A 25,869-nucleotide genomic window follows, 5' to 3' on the forward strand; every position below is an offset into this window, starting at 1 on the left:
GTAGAGATCATTATTAGATAACAAACTGTAAATGTTCTATTAAAAATAAATCATCTTTGATTCCAAGAGATACATTCAATAATAATTTTATTTTTAAAAAAATATTAAAATAAAATTAAATAATTTTTCCAACGATATAAATACTGTTAAAATTACAACAAAATGCTCATTAACGTTTCTGTGTGTATTATAATTCCGTGTTAAATCACGGTAATATTATATATTTTTCGTTGCTGATAACAGTGCTATGGTGTCGTAAGTGGCTTCTGTATATATAAAAAAAATGTAGTATTGAACCACAATCTCTTTTTATTATTAATAATAGATAATAGTTAAGAGCTTAGCTAGCGTAAGTGGTAATTGAAAAAAGAAAAAAGAGTCAGTTGTATAGTACTTCTAATAAAAAAATGCTGTTGTATTCTTTAAATATACGGAAAGAGTTCTTGAGAGCTATAGTAATAAACACTTTGGTAACTGCAAAATAACTGGTTGACCAAGAGAAAAAAAGCTAGTTGAGTTGTATTGATTTTGAGTTTAACGTCCCTTTCAGCAGTAGGACTTACTAATTAACGTGGAATCCGAACCACATGAGCTTCCGCCGAGAATCAAACCCGGGTTTACCACGCCAAGGGCGCGTATAAAAAAGAATCTACTACACAGGAGGTAATATACCTTCCGTAACCAAAGACACTGATATGTTCATCGTCTACAGCCGTCAGATGGGTACAGAACCCAGAATTTATTTTAGAACAAAACATATAGTAATAAAACGTTTCTTTGTTCGTGAGAAACTAAATGAATCGGACAAAATCTTTGTATCTTAAGAAACACTCTGTATCTTAAAGTATAATGTGTTACACTTTCGGATACCTACCATAACCTTCATCAGACACTATCTAAGCATTATAGAACATAAATGAAGATACAGACACACACACACACACACACACACACATATATATATATATATATATATATATATATATATATATATATATATATATGCCTATTAATGAATTTTGGCGGAAAAATTTGGATAGCAAAGATAGGAAGATGGAATTGAGAAAGGTGCTTATAAGGGCCAAAAATGGCGGCACGTGACTGGCAAAAAAAAAAAAAAAAAAAAAATGGACACGAGGATATACGGGATTGGATGAAGGCTTCAGCCAATAGAATTTAGACCTTTTCATAAGGATAACTATATATATATGTCTGTATATTCATTTATGTTCTATAGTATCTATATAGCGTCTGATGAAGAATATGGTAGATATCCGAAACTGTAACACAGTCTAGTTTAAAATACAGTGTGTGTTGAAGTTTTGGTCAGTATTTCTTTTGTTACCTTTTCAACGTTAAATATATGTTGAAATCGTACTCCTGTTAGTATGGAACAAAATATCTTATCATAATGAATTACTTTGTACGAGTGTTTCGAATGTCTGACATAATTCAATATACACTTTATTTAACTATGATGTATAACAATTTTAATATTTGATCTTAAAATTGCATCAGTAAACTAGGTCTCCGAATTACCGTTTCTATGTCCGGCTGAATTATATTATCTTACATCTCGATGCGTACTTGTATGGAATGCATTCGTAGTTTGGTGAACCAAATGCAAAGCATTTATCAGCATACATATTGAAGTAGATTGTTCCAAATATATTGGCTGGTTCCGAGCCATCATCTAAAAGGCATTTTCTAAACGTTTCTTCACAGTCGCAATGATACCTGAAACAAAAACAAATAAATTCATTTCATGCTCTTCATCATATGAATATTAATAGTTTAATTGGATAACTTGTATTACACAAATACTACAAAAGAAAATAGTGGATTGAATTGTTGAAGTTCGTGTAAATGGATGAAGGAAATGATTATATGTACAACAAAGCTTCGAATATTTGATAACAATAGATAACAATAATAATAAAACAAATGCTTTTAAGATTCTGGCATTTGAATGTCGTATTAGCAAATAGTTGTTTGGCAAGTTTTTAACCTCATACTGTAAAGTATGTATATAGCTACAATGAATAAAAGAAAACAATGGTTATTAAACACGCAAGACATTATTAAAAAAGGGTATTCACGAGCGTATTGTTATTCACACGAAAATAACTCAGATGCCAGGGATCGGAACAATGAATTTACTTCCAAACGCTAAAGAGTTAAAATTGAAATAGAGATTTTTTTTAATTTTTTTTTTAATACGGACGATATTTTTTCTCTAAGTAGGGTGCAAGTTGCAGGCAACTAGCTTACCTTGAGATTCGGGTAGACGAATTGTATGTTATCAACAAGTGTAATTAACGTCAAATTGTAGCATGCTTCCTGTATAAAGAAGAAACAATGACGTGCTGTCAGATTTTGTGGACTTATCCATATACTCCGACTAAAATTCAGAAAAAATGATGAAAATGCATAGTAGTAAGCACCTCAACCACAACGGTATTGTCAAACAACGCAAAATGTCTGAAGGGGGCATATAAACTGCCTGTATTTTGTTTGTTCTGGTCCATCTGCACTAAGGAGGTGCTGATAAAGATCAAACTTTATCTTGAAGAAATTTGAGATATGAAGCCAAAATTTTTGCTGAATACTAGCAAATGATTTTGTGTTTACTCCTGCAAAACCCAATGTTGTAAGATTTTAACTTTTTGTTTATTTACAGATATAAAATAGAACTATCAACACCTCAAGAAAAAATCAATGAAGAAAACTAAAGGACCATATTGAAGTTCTTATTTCTTCAAAAGAAAAAGTGCAAAGCAGATGCATGAAAGAAGTATCACAAACTTTCTGTGGGAATAGTCGTTTACAAACAAAAGTTAAAGAATGGGTTTCAAAATTTAGAACTCGACATTTCAATTTTCAATCTGTGAAACCATATGGAATACATCTTTCTGTCTGTCTACTTGAAAATTTGGAAACCATCCACAATATGTTTTCGTGGGCCGCTGATTATTAACTAAAGGCTCCCTTATTCAAATGACTTGGACATGAGAAAGGTTGTTCAAAAGTCTGACAAGCGAACAAACGAAGAAATATGTGAAATATTTTAGAAAGAGGAAACAAGATTCCCTGAACAAACTGGTAATTGGTGATGAGATATGGATTTTCTATTACGATCCGTGGCCAAGGAAGAGTAAGGATTGGTGCCATAATGGGTCCCCAAGGCCAAGGAACTTCTGTATACAGAAGTCAGTGGTTATCAACAATCTTTTAGAATAATATGGGAATTCTGCTAATGTAATAATAGTACCTCTAACAAGGTTCAGCAATATATGCAACATATTAGGCTGATGTTGCAATCACACACTTTTGTCATTAATCAGCCAACGATGGCGAAAGAAGTCTGGAGTGTAAGAGGAGAACTCCTCCATCGCCTGTTTTACAGTGTCCAATCATCAGGAAGGTCCTTCCCTCCCGAGAAGTCTGCACCATCCTTTGAGCGACAGGTGGACATGAGTTGTTGTGTAACATGATGCACCATGTATGTTTACCATTGCTGGATGCTTGCGTACGAGTTAGGGCTGCTTAACATGAACTGCAGGACTATAACAATCCACAATGATTGTTTTACCTCGACCGAGAAAGACATGATGGATCGCACCTACCTACCTAGCAGCAACATCTTTCGCGGTAGACAGTAGTTTGAGATACTGCTGTGGATGTTGATCACGACCCAACCACTGTTCTGACCATTTATTATCGTAGGGGATCTATACTTCAGCAGAAGTGACGGCAGAAAACTGTTTCACCATAGTGGTTACACGAAGGTACAGGGCGACAGTAATATTGTGTATGCCTAACTTGTTTGTAATGGACGAAACATTTTCAAGTGTCCGCTTTTATCACGGTTCCTGAGAGACTCATCCAAACATGATGTTGGTCGGAGCCCTCTTGACTCATTTTCAATGTTGCGTCACCGGAATGAAATTTGTGAAAACAACGGTGAATGGTGCATACACCCGCCATCTTGGGTTCAAATACACTGTTAATATTTTTTATGCTTATTGTGCAAAAAATTCCAGTTTGAAGTCGTAATGAAAAATTACTTTCAATTGTGTGTTCATCATGGTACAATTTCATACAACTATGTTCAACAACGCGCTGCTTTCTTACTATACGGCTCACTAGCTTTTTCCTGGACATGCACTGAGTTTGGAGTGTTAGACGCATGACCTTAGAGCATAACTGTATTGTGTTGCAGAGGTGAGTTTCCCATCATGCATCACAGAAGACATTACATTCGCTGCAACCTAATATTTCTGTGCCCTATTGCCGCAGGTGCAGGAAAAGATCAAGGAAAAAAGTCAAATTAAGTTCTCTCCAAAAATGCATGACAATACTTTGTCACATACTAAAGGTAAAACGTATTTAAACTATTTTTTTTTCACGGTTTACTGTGTTACGTCATTCACCGTATTCGACTGACCTGACACTCTTCGACCACTATCTCGTTCCCAACTCCAAGAAAACTATCTAAAGGAACGCCATTTCGGGACTGCTCAGGATACAATTAATGCTGTAATTGAATAGTTACACCAGCAATAGGAGGAATTTTGTTTGCATTGACTCCAGAAACTGGGAGACAGATTTTACAAGTGTTCTGATTTACAGTGAAAATAAGTAGAATAGTATGGTAGTTGTAGCTTCCTAGATGAATTCGTTCAAAGAAAGGGTCATTAACACCAACTTGTAACTGCTAAAATACAAGTTACAAGTAAATAGTTGGAAACAATTGACAGAAACATTTGTACATATTGAAAACAGAGGTTCATCTTATATATATATATTGCATACCACATGATTAAGTAGTAATTGGATCAATCTGAACCAAATTACCTCAAGTAACTTCAAATTTGTCATTTTGGGCAATTAAAAACCATGAACTAGTCTGAAATTTAATATGAATTTATGAAGAACTACTTTGTAACTGTTGGTATTGTAAGTTGGGTTTATCAAAATACATGTTATGGCAACAGTGTTGTGAGTAGTAGAAGTTTTGTATTCTGTGATCGATATTGCACTTGCACCTGACTTGCACAAAATTATGGTTAACAATAATGGTTCTGTGGTTTAATTCTTGTGTGTCATTATACAAATCAGAACAGTGGTTATGGGCCCCAGAGAGATAAGTATTTAAACCCAGTGAAATGTCGGTGAAGACGAGAAAAATGTAAATGAAGTGGTTTAAAACTGTTAAAATTGTATTTGTGATTTTGATGTTTCGCAGTCATTAGGATCGATCGTTTTTTTTCTCTTTGGCGCAAAACTTGTACGAGATGGCGGACACAGCAAAAATTTTGTTTCCGAAGTTAAACAATAGCAATTACAGTGTTTGGAAATATAAAATGCAGTTGCTTCTCATGAAAGAAGAACTGTGGGATGTCGTACAAAAGCCAAAACCGGAATCTCCTGATGCAGAATGGTGCAAGAAGGATGGGAAAGCTAGGGCAACGATCGGACTGCTAGTTGATAATAATCAGTTAGTTCATTTACGGCGACAGGAAACTGGAAAGGACTACTGGGAAGCCTTAAGGTCATATCATGAAAAATCGACTTTGACAAACAAGGTGTTTCTGCTGAAAAGACTGTGTCGTATGCAGCTAGAAGAAAATGGTGACATGGAAAAACATATTAATAGTATGTTAAACATCGTGGATCAGCTTACCGGACTAGGAGAGACATTGGCCGATCATTTGGTAGTGGCGATGCTATTATGCAGTTTGCCGGACAGCTATGAAACTTTGATAACAGCATTGGAAACACGTCCGGAGAACGAGCTAACACTAGAATTAGTCAAAGGAAAGCTCATAGACGAGTACAAGAGGCGAAAGGAAGTGCAAGGTCAGAACAGGAATGAAGAAAGTGCCATGAAGGTGGACTCAAAGAAGAAAGTGCAAGGAAAAGAAGAGAAAAGTGTGTGTTTCTGGTGTAAAAAACCAGGTCATTTCAAACGTGATTGTGCAAAATTTAAAGCTACCGGTAGTAAAAAGAAAAGTTTTTCAAGGGCAAATAAAGTGCAAAGTGCTAATGAAGTGATTGTAGAAACGCATTGTTCACAAGGAACACAAGAAAGTGAAGATGCATATGTATGTTTTAAGGCTAGTGCAAGGGAAGTAAATGTAGGTGAATGGTATGTAGATTCTGCTGCTACTTGTCACATGACAAATGATGAACAATTTTTCAAAACATTAAACTATAATGCAGAAAGTAAAATTTATTTGGCAGACGGTCGAATGTTAGTAGCCAAGGGTATTGGGGAAGGTGTTTTACTGTGCAAAAATGAAGTTGCTAAAAATGGAAAATGTAATGTTGTAGTAAAGGATGTTTTGTATGTGCCAGAATTAGATGGTAATCTCTTATCTGTGAATCAACTAACAAAAAAGGGTTTTGATATATATTTTTCGGGGAAAAAATGTCATATTAAGAAAAATGGCAGCATGATCGCTAGTGCTACAGAAAACGGTTCTTTGTACAAACTAGATGTTTGTAAACAAGAGTACAGTAATGATACACAAGCTTTAAAGGTTACTCAAGGAGAAATAAACAATTGTATTCATGTGTGGCATAGTAGGTTAGGACACAGAAGTCCAAAGGTACTTGAAAACATGGTTAAAGATGATTTAGTTTGTGGGGTAGTATTAAAGCAATGTGATACTAAAAAGATATGTGATGTTTGTGTACAAGGGAAAATGACAAGAAAGCCATTTTCGGAAAGCAGCTGTAGGGCCAAAGAAATTTTAGATTTGGTACATTCTGATGTTTGTGGGCCTATGCAAACACCAACTCCAAGGGGAAACAGGTATATTTTAACATTTATTGATGATTGTAGTAGGTATACTGTTATTTATTTACTGAAAAACAAAAGTGAGGTTGAAGAAAAGTTGAAAGAATATGTGCAATTCACCGAAAACTATTTTCAGAAGAGGCCAAAAGTGCTACGTACAGATAATGGCGGCGAATATACATCGACTAGTTTACGGGCATTTCTTAAGCAGAAGGGCATAATTCACCAAAAAACGGTACCGTACACTCCCGAACAGAATGGTGTAGCGGAAAGAAAGAATCGAAGCATTACAGAAATGGCACGGTGTATGCTAATTGATGCGGGCATGGAAAATAAATTTTGGGGTGAAACTGTACTAACAGCAAACTATCTTCAAAATCGTCTTCCCACTAGAGCGTGTGAGGTGACACCATATGAAAAATGGTACGGCAAGAAACCATATCTTGGACACATAAAGGTTTTTGGATGTATTGCATATGCGATGATCCCTAATCAGCAAAGATCAAAGTTAGATGTCAAGGCAAGAAAACTAATTTTAGTTGGGTATGAAGAAAACACAAAAGGGTACAGGCTACTAGATGTCACTAAAACAAAGTAGTGATAAGTAGGGACTGTCATTTTGTTGAGAATGTATCGCATGAAGTACCAACCTGTGAAGATCGTACTGTCTTAGACACACAAAATCTTCCCAAAGAGGATGCAGTATTACAAGACGAAGATGATCTTATACCGTTAAGTTTAAATAACGGTGAAGCATGTGAAACTCTGGAAACCTCAGAAAGTACCCGTAGCTACCATGGAGAAAGAGCTCAAGATGAAATTTTTACCGGTAACAATTTAGAAGCAGAGACAGTGAGAAGATCATCGCGTTCAACCAAAGGAAAACTACCTGCCAGGTATGCAGAGAAGGTGGTGGTAATGACACAAGAAGAACCAAGAAACTTTCAGGAAGCTATGAGTAGACCGGACAAAGAAAACTGGAAGATGGCAATGAAAGAAGAGATTAGTTCTATGCACAGAAATGAAACTTGGGATTTGGTGAAATTACCAGAAGGAAAGACAGCACTAGGTAGCAAATGGGTTTATAAAATAAAAGAAAATACTGACGGCAAAGGCTCACAGTATAAGGCTAGACTTGTTGCGCAGGGGTTTTATCAAGTCTTGGGGGAAAACTATGATGAGGTTTTTGCACCGGTTGTTAAACAAACCACTTTGCGTGTGTTACTTACTGTAGCAGGAAAAAGAAATATGGAAGTGAAACATTATGACATAAAGACAGCTTTTTTGTATGGGGACTTACAAGAAGAAATTTACATGAAACAACCTGAAGGTTTTGAGCAACCAGGTAAAGAAAACCTTGTATGTAAGTTGAAGAAGAGCATATATGGTCTTAAACAGGCTGCTCGATCTTGGAATAAAAAGATAAATGATTTCCTTGTAAATAATGGGTTCAGGAGGGGAAAGTCAGATCCTTGTTTATATTCTAAGGAAGTAAATAAGACTCATGTGTATGTATTAATATATGTTGATGATGTAGTTATAGCTTGTATCGATAATAGGATTATTGATGAAACACAGCAGTTGCTTGCAAAAGAGTTTCAGATTCATTGTCTTGGCGATTTGAGCAGGTACTTAGGACTCGAAATCAGCAGAAATGTTGATGGATATTTTGTCATTTCGCAAGAAAGTTACATCGATAAAGTGCTAAAAAGATTTAGGCTAGAAAATGCAAAAACGTCAAAATTTCCATTAGATCCTGGTTACATTAGAAATGTCTCATGTGTAGAATCATTAAGTAAAGTTGATGCAAGTTTGTATCAAAAGGCTATTGGCGCATTACTGTATATAAGCAATAATAGTAGGCCAGATATTGCTGCCAGTGTTTCCATATTAAGTAGAAAAACTAATAATCCTTCTCAATCAGATTGGGTTGAAGTAAAAAGAATTCTCAGATACTTGAAAGGGACCAAATGTTACAAATTGCAGTTGGGTAATAAGAAAAAATGTAACAGCAAACTAATAGGGTTTGTAGATGCAAATTGGGCAGGCGATTTAACTGACAGAAAATCAAACAGTGGTTTAATTTTTAAATATACCGGAGGTATTATTAGTTGGGCAAGTCGTAAACAGTCATGTGTTACCTTGTCATCTACTGAAGCAGAATATGTTGCAATGTCTGAAGCTTGTCAGGAGGCAAAATGGCTTAAAAATCTGTTGAGTGATTTGCATGAAAGCTTTTGTGAACCAATTGTAATTAATGAGGATAATCAAAGCTGTCTAAAACTAATAAGTAGTGACAAAATAAATCCCAGAACCAAGCACATAGAGATAAAATTTCATTTTATTCGTGATTTGGAATGTAAAAAAGAGGTAAAATTTCAATATTGTCCAACTGATGTAATGATAGCTGATATGTTAACAAAACCACTCCAAGGCGTAAAAATAAAACAGTTTTGTACAATGTTGAATTTGTGTTAAAATCAAAATTCCAACATTGAGGAGGGGATATGTTGGTATTGTAAGTTGGGTTTTTCAAAATACATGTTATGGCAACAGTGTTGTGAGTAGTAGAAGTTTTGTATTCTGTGATCGATATTGCACTTGCACCTGACTTGCACAAAATTATGGTTAACAATAAAGGTTCTGTGGTTTAATTCTTGTGTGTCATTATACAAATCAGAACAGTAACTGTGCGGAAACAATAAACCTTTCCTAAACTACACATTTGGTGTGTCTGAAAGGTCTTCGTTACCCTCACAAACTTTGGAAATTGGAAATAGAACCGTGGCTCATATGAGATCTTCTAGAATACTTTTTTTCTTTTAATGGAAACTATATATTAATAGCGGTGTGTGTGAACAAAAAACTTCAGATCCAAATTGAAAGTGACTATGTTTGTGACTCTTAATTTCTTGATGTTTGTGACTCTTAATCTCTTGAAACACCACACCGATCTCGATCAAATTTTTGGCGTAGATGCAGTTCTGACCTGGGAGTGCTTTTAGCTATTCAGTTTGATGGAAGAACGTACGGGATGGGGAGAAGGAGGAGATATACAAAAATCAATAAATATAAAAATAAAAGTGACCATGTTTGTGAGTTAATAACTCTTGAACCACCCGATCGATCTCAATCAAATTTTCAACAAGATGAAGTTCGAACCTGGGAAGTGTCTTATTATTTCACTTTGATGGTAGAACTTAGAGGAAGGGAGGGGAGGGGAGGAGGGAAAGTATATGAAAATGAATAAAACTTAATAACTCTTGAACCACTCGACCGATCTCGATCAAACTTTCAACATAGATAAGGTTCGGACGAGGGATGCTTTCATCATTTTACTTTGACAGCACAATGTACGGGAAGGGAAGGGGTGACAGATGTAAAAAAAAAAAGAAAAAAAAAAGAAAAGTGACTGTTTTTGTGACTTCATCACGCTTAAACCACCCAATCGATCTCGATCAAATTTTCAACATACATTACTTTCGGGCCTGGGATAATTTTTATCATTCAACTTTGACGATGCAACGTAGGGAAGGGGGAAAAGGAGATGATCAAATTTTCAATCACCTGAGCGATCTCGATCAAATTTTCATCGATATAGATAAAGTTCGAATCTGAGATGATTTTGTCATATCACTTTGACGTGTAACTTAAGGAAGGGGGAGAGACATTTGAAAATGATTCAAAATGACCGATATTAGTGTCGAATCTAAGTTTATGGGGTCCCTTAGATGAACAATGATACTTCCGATGCCGTTCCTCGCAACATGGGGTGGGTAGAGGGATAAAAACCTGTGATTTAATTTTGTACCATATTCAATCATTCAGACAACAATCGTGTCCTGCGCTTGCTCGGGATGTGCTGGTTTGCTAGTAGTTATTATTATTATTATTATTATTTTAATACTCTTGGATTTCTGTCAAAGATGGTACTAATTTTGTGTGTCTTTTCTCTTTAAGTTGGACGTTCTTTTTAAATTTGACATCTTTATCTTATTGGGTTTAAATTGTCCTTGGTATTAAATAAGTTTACATAAAACCATTTGTTTGAGCTTAATAATTTGAGAAAACCTTTTGATTTTGGAAGTACAGTTCTATATCAAAAATGTTACTTAGGTCCAAGATTATATGGGAATTGTCTTAAAATTTTGACAGGTACAATTGATTTGGGAATGAGCACAAATTTGTTCCTTTTCAGGTTAAAAAATTTTGGTGATGTGTGGTTTGTACGTTTAGAGGAACAATTGGTCTTTCTGAAAACTGACACTTAATTTCTTTCAAACTTAAATCCTTTGTCGACTTTGGATGAATTCAAGTTGAGCTTTACCTTTCTGTGGATATAATTTTTTTTTAGACTCTTCTGAAATATCAGCCTTCATCTGATACGTCGACACTTGACAGTGTTTTAAAAACTGATCTTAGCTGAAAAATGACATAACATTTTAAAGATTGGCCTAATCTGTAAATTGACACCTGACGAACTGTTTTGTGATTGATTCTTTAAACCGGAATTATTTTTACCTGGTCTTACGACAAATCATAGTTGATTTCTCAACCTTTTATTTTGAAATTTATAAGGCTTTTCTGAAATTATCGAGGATGCTAGATTGGCCCGTACCCTCTGTATTGAATTTACTACACGTATATTTTATATATCACTTGCAAGATATGTGTAGTAAATTCAATACAGAGGGTACGGGGTAGGAAGCGTCACACTTTAAAGTAAGAAGTTTCGTGTATGGGAAGCTTTTAATACACAATATTGAAATATCTCAACCACTTGCGGAAAATTAAGAAATTTAGTCTCAAGAGAGACTTGGAGATTGAACTATTATATGCCTCTTGTAGACCAAGAACTTAAAGGGTCAGTGTTAGATATAATATGGACTTTTGACACAAATATTACTATAGGATCTTATTCATGTGCATGAATTTAGGAATTTCTTTGGTGAAACTTAGGAAATTTTATTATAACATATTTCTTGTGAAACATTCCAAACAAAGACTAAAACTTTATAACGCAGGAATTTTTGATGCGAGGAAAATAAGTAGGCCATTTTAATCGGCCGTATTTATACAGGGTGTTTCATCCCAAAAGCCGTGATTTCTAGTACAAAATTTATTTGAATAATAGTATAGTAATATTTATATGTAAATGCATAGCGAAAAAGGATCAATTTTGTTGATTTTTTTTTTTTTTTTAGGTTTCGCAAAAGATCTCATTGGTGCTTTGGTTCATTGAATCACGCTCCCTTGTTGGTCTCCAACGATGGTTTCGACTGGAGAACCATTGTGCATGGGCACCATCCACCAAGTCCATATGACCTTATGTTGATCAGTTCAGTAAGACTGGTAATGTTACAGGACTTCGAAGAGGGGAGGGGGATCCAGATCAACTGTGCGTACAGAACAGCTTATTGCAGTAGTGCGAGCATCGGTTGTGAATAGCCTGACTAAAAAGATCTATGCAACGTTTATCAGTAGAAAATGCAATATCCGTAACATTATGTTGGCGTATTCTGCGAAAAGATCTGCAAATGTCCCCCTACAAAATGAAGATGCTTCAAAAATTAACAGACATTGCAAAAAGAAGGCGTCTGCATTTTGCAAATCAGTTCAGTGCATTAATTGCTGATGATCCAGACATTATTGAAAACTTGTGGTGTACAGACGAAGCTTACTTTTGCCAGTCAGGTGAAGTAAACAAACAAAATGTAAGATTTTGAGCAACAGAAAATCCGCATGAAGTGGTACACTCACCTCTGCATCCGGAAAAGGTTTCGGTTTGGTGTGCTGTAACAAAACGTGGTATAATTGGACCTTTTTTCTTTGATGGCTATGTCACATCAGAAAATTATTTGTAAATGCTTGAGCATTACTTCTATCCTAGTCTTCGACGTAAAAGGTGTCCACTTCGTCGGCAATGATTCCAGCAGGATGGATCTAAACCGCATACAACAGAACCTGTTCTTAATTTCCATCACACAAAATTCCGCAATCGTGTGATCTCTAATCGCTATCCATTGTTTTTTTTTTTGAACAGGCTTAGAGTGGCCTCCATGCAGCCCAGACATTAACCCTTGTGATTTTATATTGGATTACCTCAAGCAGGAGGTATTCAATCTTAAACCCCGATATTTAAATGAATTAAGAGCACACATTGAGCAGTGTACGGCTGCAGTTAGTCACGTCATCCTTGGTAAGGGTTTTGATAACATGCGCATCAGGGCCAGGAAAGTGTCCTGTCGTAAGGGTGGACACTTCGAACACGTGTTACATTAAACTTTAGTCTTTCACTTATCATACGATGCAATTTTTTTTACTATGATTATCAACAAAATACTTTGTTGCACTTCAAAATCACGGCTTTTCTCTGAAACACCCTGTATTGAAACAACATGCATGTTTTCATATACCGTATAAGTTACTGATAAATGCTTGTTTCATTGTTGTAGGAAATCATTGCGATGAGGACCGTCGTTGAAATGTTGTATGTCGCCTAGGCATTCTTGAGTAGTGGAAGCTCAATCATCACAGAAGAATGGAGTTTCAAACAATATTTTAAGAAACAAGTAGCAGCATCAAGAGATTTCATGCTGTGTGCTGTTAACAACAACACGACGAAAGGTCTTTTGGGAGACTTTCATCGTTGTCTAGCACAATAAACATTGAATGTGTGTCCAATTGTATGGACCAAAATCCAAAGAAATCAACTCGGCAACTGTGTCGTCAAGTGCATATCGTGCCAACCAACGTGCGGCGATTTATTAAAAAATGACTTACAATTGTGCCTATACAAGCTAAAAGTAGTGAATAAATTTTCGACGAGGATAAGGTTCAACGAATCATATTCCGTAATTGGTTAATCAGCAACGCTGATGACTTCGTGCAACACCTTATCACATCCAACGAAGGTAATTTCTACCTCATTGGTTAGGTCAATAAACAATACTGTATATTCTGGGCTAGACAAATTCCGCAACTGTTGTACAGAGTCTAGGTTACTGTGATGTGTGCAATGAGTCATGCCTGTGTGATAGGTACTAATTCTTTTCAGAACGAACATAATGAGATCACTGTCACTCTGAATGATACAAAGCAATGTTACGAACATTTTTCATTCCAGAAATGAGACACCTTAGTCTAAGAGATATGTGGATGCAGCTTGATGGTGGCACCAGTTATACTGGAGTAGTGTTAATGACAACCATTCGATGAAATTTCCTGTAACTCCTTATGTAAAGATTCAGTAATATTCATTGATCACCCACATCCTCCGATCTAACCCTGCTAGCCTGTTTCCTGTGGGGTTATCTTCTCCTTTAGATCTAAAGGAGAACACGTATATCACAAATTTCACTACTATCAATGAATTAAAAACAGCATTTGAAGAGGGATAATCCTGCCAAAGCTATGCTGAAGACGATTGTTAAAGCCAAAAACGTCCTGCTCAAGGTAGTGTCCATCAAAGGGATGTAATCTTCAAACACTGAAAACTCCCGTTTTTTGGCAATGAGTTCCCAAAATTGGTAATAAATATTGTATTCAACATTTTACACAAATGCATTTTAGATGTGTCTCATCAATATAGCCCACACTGTATATTTACAGAAATTCTAATCCATAACAACTTGAGCAAATCAACAAGGTGGACTTCTGCACTGATAAGAAAACTGGATCTATTTGAAAACTTGAATATAAGGAACGCAAGTTTCCATATAGGACTTTGTGGCACGGAAAATCTGAATATCTTATTGATTTGCAAAATTTACGAAATTCTTCTCGAAAGCAGAGAAGAAATTTATCTTGGAGTCCTTCTGAAAGCTGTCCATAAATACATAAATTTGGTATATATGTTGTATAATATACAGAATATAAGCATTTTGTTAACTTGCACGATTCCAGGAAATTCAACCCTCAAGGGGTGAATTCTGATATTGGACATCACAATTTGTTATATCGGGGCATTTTGATGTACAAAAAATAAATATATAACTTACTTTAATGAATTTAATACATCTGACACACATGAATGGGAGGGTTTCTTTAACAGCTATACTGCGGGAAGACCTGCGGTTAGTAACATATGAAAGTCAAGTGCATTCAAACTTTCGACAACTTTCCAGACCTAAAACTGACAGGGCTATACATGTTTAAAGTGTTTTCCAATAATCTTATTTCCTACAGGACACTTCAGTTACAAGAAAAGTTACTACCGTACTTTCTACCGATGCTAAAATTGTTCCCACACTTTTAAATAAAAAATTATCAGTTGTATGAAGATGCATTGGTATTCAAAATCCATCAGAGAAACGTATACACTCTTTGTCATCCTGTAGTAACATTGACAATTGTTCTGAAATTTAAATATGTTGTAGTATGGTTCCTTTCCCAACAGAGGTCGGCATTGTAAATTATTTTCATTTAAAATATAATGTTACAGTAATTTTTTTACATTGCTAATTTGTTTCTATATTTTTTTGCATATGTAAAGTACATATTACTTGCTGGTTGCTACATATACTTTACAAAATAAATAATAAGGATAATGACAGTAATTTTCATTTAAAATTATGTTGTAGTATGGTTTTCGCTCAACAGATGTCGGTACTATCAGCACGTTTAGTGAGATAATGGAAGGCCCACGCTTGACATTCGATTGTTATGAGTTTGAATTTTAGGCAGGTTTTCGGTTCAGTACCGAACTCCCGTCTCCACTGAAGCTGCACTTCGATAGCATTCGCAATCCTGACAAAACACTTTGAAACGTACTTACGCTGCTATTTTCTAATCAAACTAACGTGCTCATACTAGTACCGACATCTGTTGAGCGAAAACCGTACTACAACATAATTTTAACTGAAAACAATTGACAATGCGGACATCTGTTGGGCGAAAAACCATACTACAACATACTGAAATTTTAGAACAATTGTCAATGCCAGCACCCTGATATAGGATGATAAAGAGTTTATACATTTTTCTGATTAACTCTCTATATACGTATGTATTAAAGACACACAATACATTGCTGTATTTGAATTACCTTGTTTTGTTTACAGTGTTGTTAATGCCATGCTTTACCTCGTTTGGTCGTATCAAATCACATTTAGAATGTTCTTTACAGCATTTGTCGACAAGTAAGTTGGTTCCGAAATCGTTTTCATCTGTTGGTTTAGGAAGGAACTCGTCACACCATTTCGTTCCTAGAAATAAAATGGTTCACATGTTTAAAACAATTTAAACAGAAATGAACTGATTAGCAACTAAAATAAAATGTTTCTCTGTTTTCTTCGTTGATAGCTAGGTTTTGCATTAAAATTAATCCGTGTTGAATTTTAAAAGTCTAAAATAATCCAGTAGTCATATGTGGGGAAGAGCATATCCATATTCTAGGCTTCAACAAATAGCCGCTTTTTATTACAATAAGATATTGCATAAAACGTTTGACAATATTGTAATGTACCACGTGCTTATGTTTATAAACATTACACATACTCCTGTTTGTAAACAACAACCACATGTATTTATGATGGAATACTAGAACTCACGTTGGATTACTACAGAAGGAGACCAAGAAATACCAGCACCACCTACAAGTCGCTTGACGACAAGGCAGAAGCAGCGCTACGGCGCTTGGAGCACCATATAAGGAAGGGGATTCAACGGACGGATTACGGTTGCCAACTCTGAAAACTAAACTATCAGCACATGCTAATTAATTCTCCAAACAGATGAAGAAAATTAGCAGTGTAGCTGGAACCTACTCCTTTATTTGAAAGTTGAATATTGTTCATGTGCGATAGATTTGGGGATAGGGGATTGGATGCCAATTCATAACATCATAACATGGACATGGTTCAAGCGTCGAACAATCTACCAGTCTGCGATCGGTCACACCTCCTCTAGCTTACCTGGAGCTATAGAAGAAATCCAGCCTAAAAGCATCTGGTTGCGTCAGAACAGAACTCTAGGCTTCCCTTCCACCCACCTTAGCTTTCTCGGATCCCAACCTCAGTTGCTTAGCTTGCTTCAGAGTTCTGTGACTCTTAACCCCATCACTGCTTGCTTGGGTTTTCGTACGCCACTCTACCTAGAGTGCCCACAGCACTGTAGAGATCCTACCTCAAGACTGCAAGGTCTTGGGGTACCTTTTCCTCTACATTCTATTAGAGAAAGTTATAATATATTATTTCTGTAAATACTGTTGTATTTTATCATAGGATTTTATAATAAAATGGTTATGGGAGTCGATTCCGGACTCTGATTTACTCAACCTAGCTAAATACCCCTTCAAAGGGAAGAAATTCACAATATACTTCATACTATATTAAAATACTCATGAAATTAAACCGCCTCAAATTACTCTCCCTTCTACATACACTGGTGTGTACAACTTAAGGACAAAAGTAAATTTTGCACTGCGTGCTATAGATTGATGAAACTTGAATCATACATGAAAAGCAGTACTATGCAGTGATGCAGGAAACAACATGAAAAAAAAAACACGAGAATAGAAAAACAAAAATGGCACTTTTAAACACAAACATTAATTTAACACTGAAGTCACTGCAACTTATGATGGCTTTCGTGACATTCCGGAAAGAATGAAATGCTCGTTAGAACGGTGTGCGATCATCACAGACAGTAGGCCTAACGCATGTTCTGCAACGTGCTTTTATGCTGCTAATTTTGGGTGCAATGTTTGATAACAATGAAATGTTGTCTGAACAATTGCTATACTTTAATAACAGACTCCATTTCGTAATAAGCACAAACACAGAAAACAGATTGTTCAACGCTTGAACCATGTCCATGTTATGATGTTATGAATTGGCATCCAACTCCCTTCTTCCAATCCCCTATCCCCAAAGCTATCGCACATGCACAATATTCAACTTTCAAATAAAGGAGTAGGTTCCAGCTACACTGTACTAATTTTCTTCATATGTTTGGAGAATTCATGAGCATGTGCTGATAATTTAGTTTTCAGAGTTGGCAACCGTAATGACGGTACACATAATATAGCCTTAGTAGTACGCGTGATCGAAGAAGGATAACATTTCCACTAAAATTTACTTTATTATATAGAGCTGAATAATTGCCTGTGATCCTAAAAATGTTTCAACATTCTTGGGAAAATGACGATTTTCGGGTATTTTAAAATTTGACGGATAGTAATTATCATTTCTAGAGAATGATGAGTTGTAGGAAAACTATGAAATTATATTTTATAGGAAACTTTCTGTTCTTTCAAATAAGCTCAATTCATTTTCTTTCTAAAATTAACCGTGTTTGTAAAACTAGCCGAAAACCGAATAACTGTTCCTTTTGTCCGCCAGTTTTCCAAAATGGCGACTTTAGCACAAGTCGGATCAGCAAGGCCTATTAGTATGTTAATAAGGAGGGCAATAACAAAATTCTGTGAAGAAAAAAATCATTTCTAATTATATCCTAGTTAGTACGATTAGCAATTAATTCAACTAACGTAGTATGTTGGCTCCGACATGGCCTAAACCATCACTATTTCGGATTTCCAACAAATTCAATCAATTTGTCAAATGATGTGGACCTTATAATTGGATTTCATGTAAGAATGCATGAACTGTTTATTGCTTAACACAATTTGCATTGTATTGCTATACAAGTTTACGTCTGTATTAACGATAGGTTGAGAAAGTTACGTAACTTTATAAATGCATAAACCTGGTGGAAGTTATATGAATTCCATTTCTTGCTGTCTAGTTCATTCTGATTTAAAAGTATGATCTACGGTATTCATTTAAGTTTTTTTCTGTTGTTCGACCACTAATGAAAACACGTAATATCAAAATTTCGATTTTGCAAGTTTATGGTCAATTCGCTTATAAATTGTAGATAAACCAGTGAAACATCACAAGTGTCAAGAAACACAGTGAGTTTTAAGACTCGATATTATGGCATTGAAATAAATACTTTAAGACGTTACTAAAACATTCACGAAGTGACTTTGTTTTTTTGTGAGTTAAAATTTTCGTTGGCATACAGTAAAATATCTTGTGATAAGTGATGTTTAGTATTCAGATCCTCTCTACATATATTTACAGGTTTAATTCTTTGATGGAACCATATCATTTAGAATTGGTCTAACATCGTGATTTACGTTATCAGATAGCTGAATTAAGAGATTGCAACGAAAAGCCTGTAATGCTATCAATGGAAGTGAGTGTGTTGATTATATGTATGTGCAACACGCAGCTAAAACAAAAGTCAGTTAGGTGACGAAATATTTTCTTCAGCTTTAGAGCTATTTCAATTTGCACTCTCAGAAAAACGTCTGAATTATTAACAAATATGAGGAATGTTTAGAAGAGTTGAAAAGTTCCCAAAAAATTTAGGCGTAAAACTTGCGTGTGAATCAAATTAGTTGAAACTTCCAGAAAAAATACTGTTGTTGAAATGAACTGCCATTTCAAATATTTCTACTGCATCGTTGCGTGCAGAATTCATAAAATGATAACTGAAATATTTATTTCGATTAAAATGACTTACGAGAGAACCTATCCAAGTCCAACTCTGACTTCGAGTCGAGACTATGGTCGTTGGATACCTTGTAGCAAAAGAACAACACGAAAAGTGATACATCCTCGATCGCAACCGTTGCAGAGATATAAGCGTGAAAAGTTAGAAATTGAGCTTCATACTATACATTACAAAGTCAGCTTTCGGGTCAGATTTTTCGGAAACGGTCAGGTAAGGAAACTCAGCGAATACATATCAAATTAGTGTTGGGAGCCCACCATCTTTTGAATGAAAAAATGTTGCCCCCGGGGCATTCGCAGGGTCCCAGGCGGGGTCCAACTCAAAATTGGCAAATGGAACCGGGGGTCAAGTAGCATATTGTATGAAAGCTATTGTTAAATAAAAGAAGATAGAACAAATCTCAACTCTCTATGATGACCCTGTGCAAACGGGCAACTGGTCAAAATGTCAATACAACCTACATCAGAAAATATATGGCAACTCTTCTAAATCCGTTAAGTTGTGACAATAACAAAACAGAAAAACACGTTTAAAAGTGCAAGGTATTGAAGTTAAACAAATTGTTGCAGAGTCTCTCACAGAGTTACACAACGGACCTTATCCAAGTATAAGTGTGACTTCGAATGACCAATGGACCATAGAATGACCATGATGTAGGTTGTATTGACATTTTGACCAGTTGCCCGTTTGCACAGAGTCATCATAGAGAGTTGAGATTTGTTCTATCTTCTTTTATTTAACAATAGCTTTCATACAATATGCTACTTGACCCCCGGTTCCATTTGCCAATTTTGAGTTGGACCCCGCCTGGGACCCTGCGAGTGCCCCGGGGGCAACATTTCTTCATTCAAAAGATAGTGGGCTCCCAACACTAATTTGATATGTATTCGCTGAGTTTCCTTACCTGACCGTTTCCGAAAAATCTGACCCGAAAGCTGACTTTGTAATGTATAGTATGGAGCTCAATTTCTAACTTTTCACGCTTATATCTCTGCAACGGTTGCGATCGAGGATGTATCACTTTTCGTGTTATGTCCTTTTGCTACAAGGTATCCAACGACCATAGTCTCGACTCGAAGTCAGAGTTGCACTTGGATAGGTTCTCTCGTTAGAAGTAACTTATTTTCTGTGAAGTTACACAAACTAAATTAGCTCTTATTATCTGGATATTAGCCGTGTATATATATATATATTTAAATACTGAGTAACGCATTTATATTTAAATCAACATATGTGAGGAGTAGCCTATCACAAACTTTATTGTGTAAACCAAAGTATTTCTGTGCTTTTATGTCAATTCCAATCCTAACGTTTGGCAGCTCACAGCGAGAATGAGGAAAAGCACAATAAAGTATCTTTAAGATAACTGAGAGTTACATCAACCATTTACAAATGCTGTGCCGCAAGAGGATCATTGGTGTGCCAGTATAAAGTTAGCTTTCAAGTTTCACATAAAAGTTTAAAGTTTACTCGTATATATTTCAGAAATTAATCATAGCTAAAGGTCGATAAAAGTAAAGCAGGTCAAGAATTTACCTCGTGACGAAAATTGATGCCCTGAAGAAGAAATATTTCATCTCTGGTAGGCAAAGGTATACACGGAGAGTGGATTCTGGGGGTTCCGATCCCCGAATTCCCGATTTTTCTGTACTTTTAGTCTAATTTCAGAGGTAATTTTAAAAATTTAAATATAATTTAACCTCATATTGAATTTGGATCCCCGAAATCTTTGCTTTCCCCGAAATAAATTCTTGCCTACGTTTCTGCTACTAACGATAACTTTTCCTGTCTAGATTTTGTTTCGGACGGCAATAAACATACAGAAAACTGCTTTTTATTTTGTGTAGCCAAACTAAAAAAGGTAACATTTCATTTGATTTAAAACAGTCTATGAATGAAACATCTTGCTTCTCAACCATATTTGCAGTAGTTGAAATCACACAATTATGCTTCTTGAAATATTTACCTATTCACGCGGAAAGACATTATTTTGCCAGAAGCAAGCTAAAGAGGTTTGAAAGAAGCGGAAGGGTTATCAAATATTGGATATTTAATACCTGGAAAATTACCTTTGTACGCTGTGTCACTGTGGTAACATTCACTCAAACAGGTAATGATCTAATTTCATTTAGAAGCATCTATATACTTATAATACAAAGAGAACAATAATGATAATATATATATAAGAATACTTGATTATATGTAGGGTGGCGTAGAGATTCGGGATATTTTGAAGTAACGTAATTTGCAGGAATAAACACAGGAAAAAACATCTTCTAATGACGAAAGTGCATGCATACAGTATGCCATTTATGTTTTCATTGGAAAATCTTACAAACTGTCTTTTACTTCTTAAAGATGACATCAGAAAAATGTGCTTCCTTTCGGAGTTCACATAATAGCCTGTTATGGAAACACCAGAATGCTCGGTGTGGAATGTCTCCGGGAATAACAACGATTTTCTCTTCAATCTTCTGTTTCAGTATTCATGGACGCTCGTGAAGCTCACAAGGATTTTCCTGTAGCCAATAACAGAAATTAACGTATCATTGTGGCAAACACCAGTTCACTAAATTCCCTATGCGACATAATCTCGTGCATACAATTTCTGCACGTTCTGTAACTTGTAGGGGTGGAACTTTAATTTGTGCAGTATTCTTTGTGCGCTTCGTCGTCTTATCCAAAAATGCATGCTTCAGAATCCTAAGGCACTCAAAAAGCAATTTTTAGAGGGTGTTTTGTTGTGAGCATATAATTTGAAGTACTCTCTGCTACGAGCATATAATATGAAGTACTCTCAAACTACCTCTAGAAAAATTGCAATGGAAGTACTGCAGGATTCCTAAACATGAATATTTGGATAGCGCACACGTTGGTTTCTAAGTGGTCTTGACCCTACTGCGGTAGGTCCTGGAGCTATTGACCTTTAAAGTTCGTTTTTTGGTGTTTTTGGCAGCCTATAAATCTCAAAGGAAGCATTTGTGCACTCAGGTTGGTCTATACTTTTTGTCTTATCTTGGTGTTAGGAATCATCTTCCAAACGTTGTCGGTGTTGTTTTGAAACACCCTGTATAAGAGCACAACACGTTTGACATCTGAATTCCAATGGTAAAAGCAAGGAGTACATTGTGAGCTCGAAGACAAAAGTATTGAAGTAAAGAGCATGAGATGTCCAAGTTAAGCAACGGCTAAGAAATTAGATTTGACAAGATGACTATATTTAAAAAAAAAGAAAGAAACGATGCAGTGTAGGGACAAGTCAAGACCATGAAACAGACGAGAAAGATATGAAGGTTGGAACTCGAGGCTATAACTATCAAGAGGAGCGTGCAGTAGCCCACATGTCTTCAGAGTGGAAGGCTTTATGTTTCCTAACAAACAAATAGATAGAATAACAAATAGATGTAAGTATTCATTACTAATAACATTACTAATAACATTACGAATAACATTACTAATAAACTAAAAGAAAATAATCGTGCTAATAAATATGATAGAGTCAGATTGCTTTAAGTTGAATGGTATGTGCTGAGTAGGTTCTTATCTCATACTTTTCTACAATTGCGTCAAGATTAATATCCAAATTTCTTTCGTTGCATTGAGAATCGAACTTGAATCAGGTACATCAATGGCAGTTGCGCTATCTATTTAATCAAATGTGCTGTTGATTATAACATTGATTGAAAAATACGAGAGCCGTCCAGAAAGTAAAGAACGATTGCGCATGGCGCTTGGTGCCGAATCCCCATCACTGCGATCTAGTACGCTGCACTTAGCTCCTTCCTGCACCTCAGTGTGAGTCGAGTCTCAATGCTGTGCAGCCACGTTACTTGGTTTTGTAGCGATTCAATATTGCGGCGCCAATCGAAAATCCCACCAAATATAAAGTACGGAGTGTCGTTCGTTTTTTGAACGCGCAAAAAGTTAAGTGTATTCAAATTTATAGCCAAACAAAGAATGTTTATGGTGACAGTGGAAAAAAATCAGGAAAATCGACGTTTCACATATTCCCGAAACTTAAGGACCTTTTGGGTGGAAAACATTTCGCAAACAATGAGGAACTCAAGTAAGCAGTGACAGCATGACTCGCTCCCGTCAAGTGAACTTTCTGGTGGACAAACACCGTGTGCATGGGTTTTATTGGGGTTCTTCCGTTTCCTCCCACTTACTTCATTCCACCATTTCATTCATTTCTCATCATCACCGTCTCCTTTAGCCTAGCAGGCATAACCGTGGGACGTAAAACTCAAGATTTTTTCAAATCTTTGGCGGCAGATGAGTATAACATAGGCATTGAAAACTGATCCCACGTTATAACAAGTGCCTTGACAACTATGGCGATTACATAGAACTGCTTTGTAAGTAACGTTTTGTGCTGATATCTTTTGTTTTCATTTAACCATGCCAAAAGTTCTATACTTTCTGGATGACCCTCGTATTAATGAAGAAACTTAAACTATAAAAATATGAATTCGTTTTAACGAAATGAAGTAAAATGGAATTTCCTTTCTCACCTGGGAAGTGTTCCTGAATGCCACTGTCATTAATTCTTTTCATTAGCTTGAATAACTGCCTTCCATACTTCTTGAATACTGCGGCTTCTTCTTCAGATACTCCAACCTCGTAAGGCTCTAGTTTTTCCGGATGCTTAATGGAGTTATTCATGGCAGATTGAGAGCAGAACACCCAAATCAAACTAAGGAGGATCTCCTTCCAGATCCACATTGCAAATAGTATAGGACCCTGAAGAGGTTTTGTATGAGAAATTGTTACAAAAGCATAAACACAAAACATAAACAAAATGTAAAGTTTAATATTAAAGTCAGTATATATAGACGGATTGTGTTGAGGTGGAAGCAGCCTTCTTATGGCCAGAAAATGAAAGAAAGGAAAGAAAAGAAGAAAAGAAACGAATCAACTCTGACCAATAGCAAGTATCCATTGGTGCTATTCAGCCGGTTCACACTGGTTCCGTAGAACAGGTTCTTAAAACATTTCGAGTTCGCTGAACCGGTTTATTATACCCAGACATAACAGTAAATTTTTATCCAGTTATACCCAGGAACGGTAAATTTTAGTTTAACTACTTGTATCTTTGTTTTCAGATATTCCTACAGCTACAGGCAGGGCCGGCGAGAGCGGTCGCGGGCCCCGGGGCTGAGCAATCCCGGGCCCCTTACATATTCCCTTATGACTTAACGTACTTACCACTTTGGACGGAAGTAAACTAAAATGAACATTAAGACTTATTTTGAACTCTTTATTACACCATTAATGCGTTTAATTTACATGTTAAACAGTATTGCTATAACTCCAAATAAGTGAATAATAAGAACTCTGAACCTAGCCTATGTTCACTGTTCGCTGAAAAAAAAAACTCATTAATTCACTATTTATGATTTTGTTTAGACCCCATACTTGTTGGTTCTAAGATTTTTGAAGGCTTCAAAACTAAAATGAATAAAAAATAATATATTTAATACAATAGTATCAAAATACAGAAAAAAGTAACTTATCTATTTGTAACAGCAAAAGTTCTCCCCCAATGCTCAATCAAATGCTCAAAACAAACTAATTTGTGAAGGAAATACAAAAAGAACGTATTAAATAGTTAATAAAAGTTAAGAAAGTAAAGGTTCTCAACCATCCAACCTACCCTGTACTATGAATATCTTTGCACAAATTGTTGCTATAAATAATTATATAGAAGTAAGCTATGCAGTTAGTCTTCCTTAACTAGAGACATGAGGCATTAGGCCTCATTTAGTTATTTCAATGAAATATTGCTCAAAGTAACTATAGAGTGATTAATAATATGATATTAATAGTAATTGTCTGTAGAAGAAATTTATTATATGTATTACTACTAGACAATTGTTATAGTCACAATGTATCCCTTTCTACGTATAGTTACAACATAATTTCCTTTCTGGCCTTTTTCAGGGCGAATTCATCAATGATAGCATCAAGGTTGGTATACTTGACAAGTTCTGTCTCCACTGCCAACAAGCCTAAGCTTGATAATCTGTCTTGACACATTGTAGAGGGTAAAACATTTTTTTTACTCTATTTAACACAGAGAAAGAGCGCTCTGCACTAGCAACGGTAGCAGGGATTGTGGCGAATATACCAAGGGCCACTGTCAGATTTGGAAAGAAAGTTTCTAGATTCAAAGTTTTGATGTTATTTAGGAGATCCCATGGTGAAAGCGTTTTCTCACCAAAATTGGCCGAATATATCAATTTCAGGCTATACAGTTCATCAGAAAGATCATCTCCTAAATCTTTTGGGTATCGCTGGACTAGTGCAGCTGCTTGTTCTTGGATCTGGTCATCTGTCATTTCTTAGCAAGACCACAGTACACAAAAATTGTTACACAAAGAGCGCACTGATTGGAAGTGAACTGAGTAAGAATATACAACATTTAGTAATTCTTTACCCTCGGCCGCCGGGCCCCCTTTGGGGCCCTGGGCCCCAGGGCTCTGGCCCCTCCTGCCCTCCCCTCTCGCCGGCCCTGGCTACAGGAGCAAGCATATACGACC

The 25,869-nt window shown here is 35.9% G+C and overlaps 1 protein-coding gene across 1 annotated transcript; it reads right to left on the reverse strand.

Moving 5' to 3' along the window:
• Window positions 1-1,559: 1,559 nt before the first annotated feature.
• Window positions 1,560-24,064, reverse strand: LOC145672700 (phospholipase A2-like). The gene is made up of 3 exons (XM_081741869.1): window positions 23,842-24,064; window positions 15,852-16,011; window positions 1,560-1,737 (listed from the first exon to the last, which is right to left on the reverse strand). Exons 1-3 carry the CDS (start codon window positions 24,050-24,052, stop codon window positions 1,560-1,562), a joined length of 549 nt encoding a protein of 182 aa, XP_081597995.1. The 5' UTR covers window positions 24,053-24,064.
• Window positions 24,065-25,869: the final 1,805 nt, after the last annotated feature.

Source organism: Thermobia domestica, chromosome 16 (genome assembly GCF_964235325.1).
Source record: "Thermobia domestica chromosome 16, izTheDome1.hap1.1, whole genome shotgun sequence".
Lineage (NCBI taxonomy): Eukaryota > Metazoa > Arthropoda > Insecta > Zygentoma > Lepismatidae > Thermobia > Thermobia domestica.

What these genes read in the sequence shown, in the direction of transcription:
- LOC145672700 (XM_081741869.1), bottom strand. Translation starts at nt 24,052, where the DNA reads ATGTGGATCTGGAAGGAGATCCTCCTTAGTTTGATTTGGGTGTTCTGC. An exon ending in CATTCAGGAACACTTCCCAG is followed by an intron (nt 16,012 to 23,841) that starts GTGAGAAAGGAA and finishes TTTTATTTCTAG; the next exon opens with GAACGAAATGGTGTGACGAG. An exon ending in AACACTGTAAACAAAACAAG is followed by an intron (nt 1,738 to 15,851) that starts GTAATTCAAATA and finishes TTTTTGTTTCAG; the next exon opens with GTATCATTGCGACTGTGAAG.